This window comes from Ascaphus truei, chromosome 3 (assembly GCF_040206685.1).
Source record: "Ascaphus truei isolate aAscTru1 chromosome 3, aAscTru1.hap1, whole genome shotgun sequence".
Lineage (NCBI taxonomy): Eukaryota > Metazoa > Chordata > Amphibia > Anura > Ascaphidae > Ascaphus > Ascaphus truei.
This window is the reverse complement of record NC_134485.1, coordinates 88277807-88294344: the sequence shown is the minus strand read 5'-3', so window position 1 is coordinate 88294344 and position 16538 is coordinate 88277807. Positions and strand designations below refer to the sequence as shown.

At 38.6% G+C, this 16538-nt stretch overlaps 1 protein-coding gene across 1 annotated transcript in view; it reads right to left on the bottom strand.

Moving 5' to 3' along the window:
• Positions 1-460: 460 nt before the first annotated feature.
• ANOS1 (anosmin 1) overlaps positions 461-16538 on the bottom strand; it is a 208049-nt gene continuing 191971 nt past the window's right edge. Inside the window, exons 12-14 of the mRNA XM_075594558.1 lie at positions 7523-7743; positions 6689-6830; positions 461-5016 (exon numbers count right to left, since the gene is read on the bottom strand). Of these exons, the coding sequence (XP_075450673.1) occupies positions 4958-5016; positions 6689-6830; positions 7523-7743 (422 nt within the window). The 3' untranslated portion in view covers positions 461-4957. The remainder of the gene's footprint in view (positions 5017-6688; positions 6831-7522; positions 7744-16538) is intronic.

The window sequence follows — 16538 nt, the reverse complement described above, 5'->3', positions numbered from 1 at the left end:
GAGAGTGTCATGGGGTATAAATATATGCAGTCCCCTATACCTGTCAGCCCTCACCTTGACAAAGAGTGCTAAGCTAAATTAAATTTCTTATTTTGCTAAGTCTGTGTGCTGGATCATCTTTTACTCTTAACCTCGATTACATTCACAGCCCTTTATTTATACATATTTCCCTAGAATCTCTTAACATTTCAAGGGTATTATTTTTTGTTTTTCCATTTTTAGTTGTTCTATTCTCCTTTTTCTTTTTGAGTTGATTTGATTTTAAGGGATATATTGCAACCTTTCCAGTCTTGGGCTTAACATGGTTTTGTTTGTATATATGCCATGACTATTGCAGTATTCTTCTTAGGTCCAACATTTTGCTTTGGATATTTGTTTTTCTGAGTGAGTGAAATAGTTTCTACGATAACAGATAAGCAACCTCAGTTTTGTAAATCTAGAAAACAAATAAAGACAATGGAACGGTGTAAGTACAGTATTTAATATCTTCTAAATAATAAACGTACGTAAATGTACATGACAAATGGACATCTTATACTGCAATTTTTTTTATACATGATATAAAACACGAACCAAGTTGTAAACAAGACATGACAAGAGACAATGTGGGTTATTCATTAAGCTGCGATAGTACCAATCGAGCACGGAAACTCCAGTTGAGTTCGCTTTTCTGTGTGATAGGGTCCCGATCGACCCTATTGCAGCTTCATGAATAACCCCAAGTATTACTGTACAGCATACAGGTACCACACATGGATTGTTCCATTTAGTGATAGTTTATTACATAAACATTATGTACAAATTCTAACATGAAAATCTGAGTAACATAGAAGATTATTTACATTTACAAATTTCTTTACAAAATCTTCTTTACACCATTTTTTTGATTGTTTTATAAACCTTATCACTGGGACACACAAAAAAAAGGTTTTATTTGTTACATACATAAATAAATATGTACCTATGATGACTTAAGGGAATGTGATTTCTACAGCCAAAGAGATACAGGTTTGTTCTCTTTACATTACAATATTGTTATGTGAAAGTAAAGGTGATATTACATACAGACTTAATTTCATCATATTTTGACGTGTACAGTACATTGCAAATAAATGTTATAAAGGTAAGAATTTGTTCAAAATCATGCTTAAAACTGACCACTTGAGTTTTGACATGCAAAACACATATACTAATAATTAACATCTGCATGTATTAAATTACAATTTAAATCAAAATGTTTATTTTAGTACATGCAACAGTTTTATAAAGTCATTGCTAGTTCTACAATGCATCTTTTTTTTGCATAATGTTATTTAAAAGTATTGATAAACATATGTACACATAAAAATGTGAGAAGAGTTGGCACCACAAATGATGGGAAATAAATAACAACTACCTTTACAGATACAAAGGGAATCTAATGAAACGGAAAGGGAATGTTTCAACCAAAGAATTAGTAATAGAGACAGGGAAGAGTTTGTGTTGATAATGTGTTTCTCAAGCTTCAGATGAACACACGCATTGATTTTGCCGTCAACTGTGAAAAAAAACGTTTTCTGCCGTTATAGTTAAAACAAATACAAAAATTACCAGAAATTAGTGACTATTAGTTTTTTTTAATTCTCTATGCAAATATGAAATGACCTCTTTGAAAACCTTTACTGTCACAGAGGTCAACATGAGTGTCTTTAAAGAGCAGTACAGCATTGTGCTAATAAACATATGATCACATTACTAAGAACCAAGGATAAACACTATCATATTGCTGTGGTTCGTGGCACTAGTAGAAGTATCCGTTTTCTATTTTGTGAAAAAACGGAAATGTTCTAATAATACAAGAAATTTGAAGACTGAACGTGGTTTTTTTCCCCCTGTAGATGTCAGATTGAAGGGATTAAAAACAATTTGAGTAAGTCTTACTGCTCCACAAGATACTTGGACGTTTTTTTTTTCTCTCCAAGTTAATGAGCTGTAAATTGTCTTTCGACATGGAAGGTGTCTTATGGAGTAACACTGCTTAGTAAATATGGGCCGTTATGGTCCATTCCCTTGAATCAGGCATAAGATGTCTTCTAGCATGGCATGTGTTTTATGGAGTAACACTTCTTAGCTATACTGTAGTGCACTATTTACAAGGTGATACAAAGTCATAAGACACCTTAACATTATGTAATTGCCCGGCTACAAAATTGGGGCAACACTGAAGCAAAAAACTGTACCAGATTTATAACAGTAAAAGGTCCTTTAGGATACCATTGGAGTATGGGCTTTGATAAATATGGAGCAGTTTTGTTGATCCAAGTTTGCCCTAGTTTTGCCGCAAGGAGACTTTGATGCACAGCCCCCATAATGGCATAATTAAGTGGCTGTAAGGAGCCTTACATCTAACCATTGCGTAGTAAATGTGGCCCATAGTAATTGTTAAAGGCTTCAGATGATAACATGTAATGATGGTCTCCCAAGTTCATGTATTACAATAACTATGTCCTACTTGAATGTCCTATAATTACATTTATATAGATAATACATCGCTTACAAGATGATAACAGAAAAAGATATTCGGAAAAAAAATACTGCAGTGTTGAGATAAACCTTTGTTTCTTACATGTTAATCAGGAAAGACAAAAGGACTACACGCATTTATTTACCATTTACACTTTCAGATAAGATTATTCTGCGAGAAAGGACTGTGTTTTACATTAAAAAGCTACAATAGTTTATCTGATTCATAATAACTGTGAGGTATTGACGTGGCATCATTGCCTATTTTAAATACATAAGCAGCCAGTGGGAGAACTGTATTATCAGAAGGAACATACAGTACTTTGCAAGAAAAAGGGAAATGACAAATAATTTTCATATGATAAAGAGCTTAAGTGGTCCTAAAAGCTGCAACAGTTTGGCAATAATTATAGTAATTATATCCCACTGTGATATGTTCCTTATCTGCAAGCTATTTAAACACGATCATTGCATTACACTACATCGATGAGAATTGTATTATACAGTACATTGCAATAGCCTTCATTTTGCATAAAGAAACATTTTGGATGAAATGTTAAACTTTTGGAAGACGTGGTTTCTTATGAAAGGGATCAGTCACACAGAAGTCTAATTATGCTTAGCGTACAACAGCACAATTCATCAATATGATATGTAGTACATACAGTATAACGTATACAATTTGGCTATTAAAAATACAGTGAGTAAAACAAAGGAAGTTTTGAGATAAATCTGTCATTAACTTCAGATTGTTACCAATCTCCACATGATGACTCAGGCTGCACATTGGGTATATCTAAAAAGTAAACTAATAATTACTTATTATGATTAAATATTTTGGATGTCAACACTTTTTTTGAGTCCACAGAATGCGTCATATAAATGGATTTATTCGTTGTTCTCAATAAACACATTTGTCATAACATTGTTATATTCATGTATATTATTGCTTCTTTAGTTTTATTTGCCCCCTCCCAGATAATATTTTTTTTAGGTATCTATAATGTCATATTTACAATATATAGTATTCACAGATATTTTAACTAGAGATAAGCGAGTTTAGATTTTTGGAATTTGACACCCCCCGATCTCCACAACTTGAGCTATATGTTGTCAATAGCATTGCGCTAAATTTTGCTTAGCTTGCCGAGGTTGGGGTGTTGGATTCCAAAGTTCCAAAGTCTCCCATCTGTAATTGGATGAGCGAGAGAAGCAAAGACATCAACTACAGTAGAGTTTGAGGCCACTTTGGGTGGGTGTGTATTGTTTGTCTGTTTATTTTGTTTGTGAATTCTCTTCACTGACCAAACGCCTTGACCAATTCTGATGAAAGTTTGAAGGTACCTTTCTGACATCCTAACTTAGATCTATCAGAAGTTTCAACCAAATCAGTGCAGCCCCTATCTTGAAGTGATACAAATAAAATGGTACATCTCATCGACCGCGTTCTTGATACAAAAAAATGAAATGTATTATTTTGCAACCTTAACTACAGTTTCAGACAATTTGCTTGAATCTTTCAGAGAAATTAAATATTTAAAATAAAAATAAATGGGTAACCACGGACCCAAACAACACTGTACAACAACAACCTGTAGATTTACTTTGACATCTAGGTGGCAGTGATAAATATTCACTGCGCAATAGGTTTTTGATTGGTTTTCCACGGTATCCACAATGTCAGTACAGGCATACCCCGGACAGTTTGTTGCAAATGAGATTATTATTATTATTGTTATATTAAAGTATTTAGCAGTTTGTGATATTATATGAAACATATTTCTTTTCAAGTTGCAAAATGTGACAGTTGAAGTGATATTCAGTATTTACATTTTGTGTTTGGCTTCAAGGCAGCGCTTGATTGTTGTTCCAGACAATAGCAGATCTTTCTAGACAACTTTGCTGACAGTGGCACGACTGTCAGTGGAAACTAGGCTTATTTATAGGCTTGTGTGAGACATTACCATTTTTAACTGAAATTAGAATACTAGGACAATTTGAGGACAAAAATCACAAATTCATGGAGTTTCAAAATTTGTTTTGCTTGTTTTTCTTTCCGTGTTCTGAATCTTTGTCCTATTAGGCTGAATCACTCATCACACACGCGGTACAAAATATGGCGTTTTCCTAGTTTTAGCTACAAACAAAGATTGCTTATTTAAGTGGATACACAAAACAGAAGTGCCATACACTGCACCTTTAAAATCTATTTGTAATATAAGTACAAGCAGAAATGCACCGGTAGTTGAAAGATAAACTACAATATGCTGAATCAAGGTGCTACAGATTGCATACTGGGACTTGAGAAGAAGTCATACTTTAGGATACATTTACGCAGCATTGACCAAATATCATCATGAAGTCAAATTCATCGGGAAAGATGCATTGCCCTTCCATGTATAGGTTTCATGCAAAGTTCCTTTCGGGCATATAACTCTGACTATGAAACGTGCCTTCAGTATTTTTCTGGGGATGGCTTGTAGTGGTGAGGATGATGCTGTTTGAGATGAGGCCCTGCAATAAATCAAGACATGTGACATTTTCATGTGTTGATACAATCTTTTGTAAACTGATCAGTTCATATTGCAAAATTCAGTTACAGGCCAACATTTTTGTAAGATTTTCATTACTCAAAGACAAAATGTTGGTCGTTAATGTTCTACTGTATGTAAAAAATAACTTCTCCAGTGTAAATGAAGTATGTAGAAACAACTAAAGTCCTCTGCAGACGTAAGAGATTATAGCACCTTATGTGATCGGCTAATGAGCATTATACTGACAGTACTTATCGGTGTTAGTTGTACATACAATACTTGTACAATTGATTACAACTAATAGAAGGTATTGCACACCTAATATCTCAAGAATTAATAAAATAATACTGTATTATATTTAGTAAGGGTGACACAACTCAGCCTATGTCCTGATTTGAAAGTTGCAATCTACAGCGTTTAAATTAAATTCTACCAAAACAACAAATAAAAAATTACAGTTCTTATTTTATTTTTTTTACTGTATGTTGCCACAGCTGCCCAATTTATTATAACGAATTTTTAGTTAGTTGGAAAGTCATCCCAATTTTATCTCCAGGGCTATACTGATACAACCTGACAATTTATATCCAAATGATCTATAACAATCTTTTGGGCAGTTTGATGAAATTCAATAGACGAGAAAAAGGTGGTTTCAGACGTCCTAGTTTTCCTGCTTGGCCGCACTCTTCGCCCAATGAAGAATGTAAACTGAGGGAAGAATTTATCAACAAACACTGCTTTGGTCTTAATTGGCATTTACGCCACATTTTCTATGCAGCTGTGCATGATAATGGCACAGACTATCCACTAGCCAATTTGTTTTTGCTTTCTGTGTCTATGTTGTGTTTTAACATTCCAAAAGCCTCGAAGGCCGCTTGGAAACTTATCTGGGATTATTTTTTACCTCCTCATTTTTTCACACAATTTTTTTTTGTGTTTCTTTTTTTTCCCATCATATTACAGCACACCAGCTAAAACTGGTAAGGGTAACATTTAAATGTAGGAAATAATTAATATGGGCCAACAGGCATCATGACATAATAAAGTACAAATGTTATCGATGTTAAATCTGTCATCAAAAGCATTGCTAGAAGTAGAGCATGCCAAACTCTTGTCATCAGTTTTTATTCGTGTGTGCTGGAACATAACAGGTATAGGTACTGTAAAAAGCTCTGCCCACAGCTATTAAACTAACATAAAGGGAGACATTTTGAATTTTGATCTCTTTTAGTGATTATGAGCCAGCATTCTATGGATCAATTTTTGTCACTTGTGTCAGTAAGGAAATAAGAGCAAAGTTGAAACTAACAGCTTCAAGATACTTCATCAAAAAGTTATATTTGATACCAACTCTAATGAAAGCATTATGCAATGCTTGACTTGAATTAAAGTGCACATTTAACTCAATATGCTATAAATCTGTGTTCCCTGTGCTGGGGTGAAGTTCAACGCAGTTAAAATGAAAGAGGCTAACATCTTCTATAGCGTGGGGAAGATGGCTTCACATCATATTGAACAGGGTCCGTAGACTAATATCTTGTGATTAAATATCTTCCCAAATAATAACGTCACTCTATATACTACAACAAGACCCGTTTCAATAAGGGGCCACAAAAAATGCAGCATGCATTGTGAGATCACTGTTTACTTACGGTGAGGTAAAGGTGGCAGCAAATCGGGTGTCTGGAAAGCTTTTATTGTTGCTGGTCCTTCTCCTCCCGTTGTCAATACTTGAACTTCCAATCTGTAAAGCATTGACGGTCTAAGATTGGGAACTGTCAGCACATAATGATCCTGTGTCAAGTAAAGACAATTTACATTCATTGAGAGCCCATTATAAAAATGCTTGCTTCGAAATAAAATGACGTAACACCAAAATAATCAACGTTTTTAATTAGGAAAAGAATAAACCTTAAAACACACTTTATCGATAATTTTTCTCCCCCATCTGTAGAATTACCAATCTTTGAAATTTGTCAGAAGCAATTAAATCGGTAACAAGGACTTTATCTTTCAAATTGGATTCTATTATTTTATTTCCTTTTATGCTTCCGTTTGAATGCAGATGGAAAAAAAAACATAATTTTTATAGGGAGAAGCGTGTAATAATGGTAAAATAAGAAAGTTAAATATTCATACAGGTATGTGCCACAGAAATTGTTAATTATTATGCAAGCATTCAAAAATGATAACAATAACAATTGGTGTAGAAAAACCATGATGAGTTACAGATGTCACCAGAGTTAATGTTCTTGATGACGGGGGAGCCTGCGAAACCCTAACCGCAGCTTCCCCCGACAGCTGGAAATCTCTCTGTGGGAGTGGGGATCCATTTGGCAGAACGAACCCCCCCACAAGCTGTCGTGGAATTTACAATCACTGGTGCTGTTGCATTTTCCTTTTCTGCCTACTGCTGCGGGGACAGTAAATGAAGCGACATCTGTAGATGAATGTTCAAACAATAAGTAGTAATAAAAACAGCTTACCATCGGCAATATCTGGGACTGGGAAATAATACTGTTTGGCAAGCTGTTCTGTCTACTTTCTGTTGTGACTTCTGCCCATGTCACTTGGAAGCCTGTCATAGGCTGATGAAGATTTACTTTGGAAAGTTTCCAAGAAAAATGACCAGTGATGTTACCATCATGTACATTGAAAGAAGCAGACAGGTTTTCAGGTTTAGCCAACACTTTGTTGACAACTTGTCCTGTAGAATATAACAGAGCAACACAATGCTTGAAAAGGGATTCAAAGAGACTGAATGTAACTTTTTATAAAGCATAGACAATGTAAAAAATCATGCCATGTTAAGATTTAGAACAACATGATATACAATACTTCAAGATACAATACTGATCATACTGAATAGAAGCAGTTTTTTGCGGAAGAAGAAAAAGCTGGTGCAAAGATAATGATAGGGAAAGAAGGCACATCATTTGTTGTAGGACAAACTAAACTGTGTTGTAAGAGCCAAAAGAAAATTTGGCTAGTGGTGGCAAAATTACATGTGAATGAGTGCCATTTATTATATACAATATAGTGCTTTCCATTAAAATATCTTAAAAGCAAAAACTTTCTTAAGTCAGGTCAGAGAGGATGTAAGCACATGTATGCCCGGTCAGAGAAGATGTAAGCACATGTATGCCCGGTCAGAGAGGATGTAAGCACATGTATGCCCGGTCAGAGAGGATGTAAGCACATGTATGCCCGGTCAGAGAGGATGTAAGCACATGTATGCCCGGTCAGAGAGGATGTAAGCACATGTATGGCCGTTCAGAGAGGATGTAAGCACATGTATGGCCGTTCAGAGAGGATGTAAGCACATGTATGCCCGGTCAGAGAGGATGTAAGCACATGTATGCCCGGTCAGAGAGGATGTAAGCACATGTATGCCCGGTCAGAGAGGATGTAAGCACATGTATGGCCGTTCAGAGAGGATGTAAGCACATGTTTGCCCGGTCAGAGAGGATGTAAGCACATGTATGCCTGGTCAGAGAAGATGTAAGCACATGTACTGTATGCCCGGTCAGAGAAGATGTAAGCTCATGTATGCCCAGTCAGAGAGGATGTAAGCACATGTGTGCCTGGTCAGAGAGGATGTAAGCACATGTGTGCCCGGTCAGAGAGGATGTAAGCACATGTATGCCTGGTCAGAGAGGATGTAAGCACATGTGTGCCCGGTCAGAGAGGATGTAAGCACATGTATGCCCGGTCAGAGAAGATGTAAGCACATGTATGCCCGGTCAGAGAAGATGTAAGCACATGTTTTCCCGGTCAGAGAGGATGTAAGCACATGTATGCCCGGTCAGAGAAGATGTAAGCACATGTATGCCCGGTCAGAGAGGATGTAAGCACATGTTTGCCCGGTCAGAGAGGATGTAAGCACATGTTTGCCCGGTCAGAGAGAATGTAAGCACATGTACTGTATGCCCGGTCAGAGAAGATGTAAGCTCATGTATGCCCGGTCAGAGAGGATGTAAGCACATGTATGCCCGGTCAGAGAGGATGTAAGCACATGTATGCCCGGTCAGAGAGGATGTAAGCATATGTATGCCTGGTCAGAGACGATGTAAGCACATGTACGGTCAGAGAGGATGTAAGCACATGTATGCCCGGTCAGAGAGGATGTAAGCACATGTATGCCCGGTCAGAGAGGATGTAAGCATATGTATGCCCGGTCAGAGACGATGTAAGCACATGTACGGTCAGAGAGGATGTAAGCACATGTATGCCCGGTCAGAGAGGATGTAAGCACATGTGTGCCCGGTCAGAGAGGATGTAAGCACATGTATGCCCGGTCAGAGAGGATGTAATCACATGTTTGCCCGGTCAGAGAGAATGTAAGCACATGTACTGTATGCCCGGTCAGAGAGGATGTAAGCACATGTATGCCCGGTCAGAGAGGATGTAAGCACATGTGTGCCTGGTCAGAGAGGATGTAAGCACATGTATGCCCGGTCAGAGAGGATGTAAGCACATGTATGCCCGGTCAGAGAAGATGTTAGCTCATGTATGCCCGGTCAGAGAGGATGTAAGCACATGTATGGTCAGAGAGGATGTAAGTACATGTATGCACGGTCAGAGAGGATGTAAGCACATGTATGCCCGGTCAGAGAGGATGTAAGCACATGTATGCCCGGTCAGAGAGGATGTAAGCACATGTATGGTCAGAGAGGATGTAAGCACATGTATGCCCAGTCAGAGAGGATGTAAGCACATGTATGCCTGGTCAAAGAAGATGTAAGCACATGTATGCCCGGTCAGAGAGGATGTAAGCACATGTATGCCCGGTCAAAGAAGATGTAAGCACATGTATGCCCGGTCAGAGAGGATGTAAGCACATGTATGCCCGGTCAAAGAAGATGTAAGCACATGTATGCCTGGTCAGAGAGGATGTAAGCACATGTATGCCTGGTCAGAGAGGATGTAAGCACATGTATGCCCGGTCAAAGAAGATGTAAGCACATGTATGCCTGGTCAGAGAGGATGTAAGCACATGTATGCCTGGTCAGAGAGGATGTAAGCACAACAATTCATATTTTAGTGTGGAAATGAGAAAACAATTATTTAAGATTTATCCCGATGAGTAAGGCACATTGGAGTTCATTTAGTGTTGTGCTTATCCGTGCCATGATGTAACAATTGATGTGTAATTGCATTAAAAAGGCAAAATCTAAAGAAAGAAGTCACCTTCCAAAACCTGCAAAGCCAGACAAAATGCACTCTTTGAAAGAACAAAATGTGATAAAATTGGAAAATAAATTGGAAACATAGAAAACAAAAACTATTTTAATAGCATTGCAGTACAATTGTACATTGCAGTACAAACTGCAAGTTTGTAGTTGACAAACCGTGCAATACGGATAGGCAAAATTCAGCATTAAAAAAAGTGGAAAATCGCCATATTCAATAAGATTTAATGACTGAGATAGGTTTCTGATATTATACATGATTCGGTTGCCTGAGTGCCCTGCAGAGATGAACTTCCACATCTGATTTTGTATTGTTGGAGGGACAGTACAATGAAAGATGAGTTTCTTAATCTATCAAAAAGTATGTTTGAGAGATTAATAATATATTCCAGGACAACTTTCTTTATTGACCCATTTTATATCTAATCTATAAATAAATACAATCTGGAGTCCTGCAATCCATTAAAATCATTATTTTGGTGTTTAATAAATCATTTATCATACATTAAACTACTTTCATGTGGATATATATATATATATACATCTGGGTATACATAACAAATAACACAGTGCAGGAACCCACAGACCATGATCTTAAGTCTATTTCCAGCCAAACTTACTACGCAGTTACAGAAAATTGTTAAAAGAATGTGTTTTAATACATTTTTGTCTGTAAAAAAAAGTGGCATACTTTTCTCTAACTTAATTAAACCTTTAATAATCTAAAGGGAAAATAAGATCTTGCTATGATTTATTGTATTGTTTTGAGAAGAGAGGCTACATTGTACTTCCAGAATTGATTTGTAAAATCTCATAGACAGGTTTAACTCACATTAGGTTCACAGAATTGATCCATACCAATATATGAGGGGCGGAGGCTCGTTTAGTTAAACAGGACATAATGTTACAGTGCTTTGACAGGTTTGTTCTCTATGTTTAATTGAGATTGTTTTTCTAAGAGAAGCAAATGTTTGGAATGTTTTTCTAATGCATTTTGGAAATGATTGAACTCCCCCTGTACTGACTGTTGACTATGTGCAGATTTGCCAACAATGAAAGCCTTTACCAATATTTGGCAAGATTTTACAAATATTTCATTGAATTACAGTAAACTTTCATGCTAAATCTCTGTAACGGCTGTGTAGCACAGTAAGAAAGGCTGCTTAACTTCAACACCGAGCTATATACACAGAATGTCTCCCTTTGTTCTAAGTCATTATGTACTGAAAACATAAATTGCAAATGTTTTGCAATCAAAGATACTTGATTGACCCAAGAAGCCCTGCCCTGCGTTTACATTCCATTAGGATACGAGAGTATCCCCAACAGTGACATTAAAGTTAGAATGGTTTATTTCAGAGGTCCGCAACGGGGCGTGCCAAGCCTTGTGGTTGCCCGCGACTGACTTTGTAAGAAGCTATGAAATAGGTGTGGCATTTACAAGTTAAGCCAAGACTCATAGATTGTGCCATGTTTATATCTCTGACTTAGACCTCTGCCTTTTTTAACAGGGAGGGGGGGATAAATTAATCTCAATTCAGATATGGTGACTTTTTCTCAGAGACCAACATAAACAACAAGAGGACAGCATGTGAAAAGTCTCTACAACATCCGTGAGCGGGACCCGCGCAGCACCCCCAAGGTAAGTATATTGTGTGTGTGTGTGTATCAATTGGTTGGTGGCCGTCACTCTCTCCTGAAATCTCAAGTGTGCACTTGGGAGGATAAAGGTTGGGGGCCCCTGGTTTATTTTGTATTAGGTTGATACAAAAATAACAGCTGTATGCAATTAGGAGGTTTGCTTTTAAGGGATGTGAACAGGGAGTGTCTACTTAAAAATCAGGCAGAATTTGCATGTTATTAGTTTTGTTTGGCATTTGATGGCATCCTGATGTTAACCCCTCCCACAACCCACCCGAGAGGCCTAACCACCCACCCTGGGATATCTACCCCCTTCACCCACCCCCTCTACCCCCAATAAACATTAAAATAACATTTACATAACAGTACAATAAATGACACAGTAGCCAATAAACCCATTGATTGTCACTGGGCTAAACAATGCCCAAAATATGGACATGAATTTCCACAGTGGCAATGAATAGGCAACCTAAAAATTGAAAACAACCACAAAATAAAATACATTACAATTCAATAAAAACAAACATTTGCCAAAAAATGCATTGATTGTCAATGTGGTTATCTATGCCCTCAAAGGGGCATAGATAAACACATTGCCAGTCAATGGGCATCCTAAAAACAACACAAATAAAATACAATCTATGTGTTTCTTACCTTTGCCGGGATTAACATTCATCCTCCTAATCCAACAGCGGCACTAACTCTTGCCCCACGACACAACGATCCTCATCAGCATGATGCAAAGAAGTCCATGATCCTCAGTGGCTTGCAGAGGCGGCCCCTGTGAGCAGCTCTTTCTTTTTTCCTTTCTTTTCTTCTTATCATCATTCTTTCTTCATTAACAGGTCCAGGAGATGTTGATCCGCCGGCTTCTTGGGGTTGAATGAGACGTGACAGACCTTATATAAGGCCATTGACGTCACATTTGACTGACAAATGGTACATCCACCAATTAGATTGGTGGATGTACCATGTGATGGCTTCCATTTTTTGTTTTTGCTGATGTGACGTCATCTTAAAGAGAAGGAAACATATGCTACCTGATTGGCTGGCTTTCCTCCCTTTAAGATGACGTCACATCATTAAAAAAGAAAGAAGGAAGCCATCACATGGTACATCCACCAATCAGATTGGTGATGTACCATTTGTCAGTCAAATGTGAAGTCACCGGCCTTATATAATGCCTGTCACATCTCATTTGACCCATAGAAGCCATCAGATCAAGATCTACTGTAGTTGTTGGAGAATAAAGAAGAAAATAAAGAAGAACAACTCATCGGAGCCTCCTCTTCAAGCAACTGAAGATCATGGACTTCTTTGCATCATGCTGATGAGGATCATTGCGTTGTGGGGCAAGAGTTGGTTCCACTTCTGGATGAGGAGGATGAATCTTCATCCTGGCAAGGGTAAGAAACACAATTATTGTATTTTATTTAATTGTGTATTATTTTTTTTAGGATGCCCATTGACTGGCAATATGTTTATGTTTATCTATGCCCCTTTGTGGTGTCCATTCATTGCCATTGGGGTTATCTTTACTCCCATTGAGTGCATAGGTAACCACACTGGAATTCAATGGGTGTATTGGATAGTATTGGTTGTTGTATTGTATTTTAATGTTTATTGGGGGTAGAGTAGGTGGGTGAAGATGGTATTTGGCCATGGTGGGTGTTTAAGCCTACCAGGTGGTTAGCGGGTATGGTTAACCCCTTCTTTACATTAGCGGTAATAACTACTAAGGTCATGATGGGGTTAACTTCTCCCACAACCCTCCCAGTCGGCCTAACCACCCAACCACTTAACCTCCAATAAACCAATAATTACCTTAGAGGTTAGCTGTTAAGGTAATGGAAGCTGCCGGTAAATTAAAATTTTATGACATAGGATGGAAGCAGGAGTCTCTGGAGCTGATATTAATATGTGTCGACTCTGGAGACTCCTGGCTACAATCTGATGTAGTAAGAATACATTTTTCCCATCAGTCATATCGCGGATCCCATCTCGCCCTGCGAGTTGAAGCCACGATGTGCATCTCAGAGCTACCTGAATAACTCGGTCTGTCAAAAAATGAGCATCTGAACATTTTTCGAGCTCTGGCTCGGTTTGTCTGAGCAGGAGCGCTACGGATCAGGAAGAAGCAGTTTGCGAGTGAGTTTGCTGTGTTATCGGAACTTTCTGAATAGATACACATGCAAACTCGCTCGAAAAGTGATAAAAACTAGCGATAAGTCACTTATCAAAGCTACAGCTGCAGCGGCCATTATTCGAACAAATCACGATGACGATTTCCTGTGCGCTGCTGTACTCCACGCGGCATGAACGCGGCCAATCGCCCCTGGCACTCGCGTTTATCGTGGTTGCTTTGTTTGAATTTTATGGATTGTGTGCAATTATATGCAATGAAATGAATTAATTGCAATGTGTACAGTACTGTGCTACTGTGTCAATTTCAGGTGTTTAAAAACCAGAACACTAAAATGCAATTTTCTGAACTCGCCGCACTCGCGTCTTAAGGCGGGAAGGTTGGAAGAGATCACGCGCCATGACTTGGGTATTCCGATGCATACACCGTGTGAAGTGTTTAAATAAAGGCCGCTGCAGCTGTATCTCAATAGGTTCCTAAATGCCCAGCCCTAGTATTCTTACATCAATTTAAACACGTTTTAATATGTCCCTATCGTTCATGAACTACATCTTCACTGAACTACATCTATTGTTTAAGAACGTGATCCTTGCTTTGCCCCAAATATTTGCAACTAAAGAGTATTTTCACACTTTTGCTACAAGAGCATGCTGCATTGTAAAGCAATAAACTGATGACCCCTCCAGCAACAATAGGGTTCGGCCAGTTATGTGAGATTAGGCTGTTGTCTGTTATCAATGTTTCAAAATGATGCAACACAAAAATACTATGTTGTTTAATAAGCATTTACACTATAGGGAATACAAAGCAAACCAGTACAGTTGTGCTCAGCACTAGTATGTCTAGAATAGCTGTGGTTCAGTAATATGCAACTGTCCTATTTTGACAAGAATGCAAAACTCATACAGTAGCTAAAGCTTCCATGTTATACAAAATGAACTGTGACTTTTGTCACAAGAAGAAATTCCTGGATTAGGATATGTGAATTTTGCTTCCTTGACAAAGGGAAAAAATTATGAGAAAGAAAAGCTATCAAGAAATGTTTTTAAAAGTTATAGGTTCCTATTACTGATGCAGCGGCCGTTATTCAAACACTTCACGCGTCATGTACATCGGAATCCCGATTTGAAACCGCGGGATAAATTCCAGCCTCCCCACACTAAGATGCGAGCGCGGCGAGTGCAGAAAAACGAATTTTAGTGTTCTGGCTTTTAAAACATGAAATTGACACAGTAGCACAGTGCTGTACACATTACAATTCATCCATTTTATTGTAAACGAAGAAACAGAATCCATGAAATTCAAACAAAACATCCGCGATAAGCGCGGGTGCCTGGGGCGATTGGCCGCGTTCATGCTGCGTGGGGAACAGCAGAGAACTCAAAATCGGCGCCGTGATGTGTTCGAATAACGGCCGCTGCATCAGTATATACTGTATGCTATGACCACTTCCATGTGCTAGAGAAAAAATCAGCTCCATTAAAATGATGCAGTTTTTGCACTAATAACATGTGTTGCCGAAATTGGGAATGAACGTTCTTTTTCATCTTATTAGCGGGTAACCACAAAGCTATTGATATGCAAAAATTACATCCATTCGCCAAAATAGTAGCGCTATTAACTGGGATTATCATGTCTTAGAGAGGTTCTCCAATACACTGCACATGCGCATTGGTCAAACGTCAAGACGCGTTAGTAAAGCCGCGCTATTAACGGAGATTTTCATGTGTGTTACCAAAAGCTAATGCAAATCTTGTTATAATATTGAGAAATGTAACATTTTGACACATATTCACTTTTTCATTTAATTATATGGTATATAATGTAATAACGACTGTATAAAGCAGGGGTGGGGAACGTCCGGCCCGCGGGCCGTGTAAGGCTCACGAAATCATTTGGTCCGGCCCCCGGGAAGAAAGCCTGCAAGAATGGTTTTTAAAAAAAAAAGTCCCCCTTTCCTGATTGGCTGCCCGTGCTGTCACTCTGCCAAGATTTTTTTTTTTTGGCCCGCCTCTTCCTACAGCACTGCTCCCCTACCTTCTCTCCTCCAGTAATGCTGGGCTCCGCCCCTCTGTCCCTCCCTTTAGGCTCCGCAGGCCTGCCAGTCTCTCAGCTGCACTGGCTACCTATGTAGCTCCTGCAGCCCATCCACGGGCCCCAGGTAACCCACATGCCCCCTTATACCCCCTCCCAGACACCTTACCCACCTCAAGGCCTTATTTTTGTGTGTGTTTGCAGAGGTGGGCTTAGTGTGTGTGTGTGTGTGTGTGTGTGTGTGTGTGTGTGTGTGTGTGTGTGTGTGTGTGTGTGTCTGGCACTGGCACTGTGTGTGTCTGGAACTGTCACTGTGTGTGTCTGGCATTGTCTCTGTGTTTGTCTGGCACTGTCACTGTGTTTGTCTGGCACTGTCACTGTGTGTGTCTGTCACTGTGTGTCTCAGTGTGTGTGTGTCTCCGTGTGTGTGTGTGTGTGTGTGTGTGTGTGTGTGTGTGTGTGTGTGTGTGTGTGTGTGTGTGTCTGGCACTG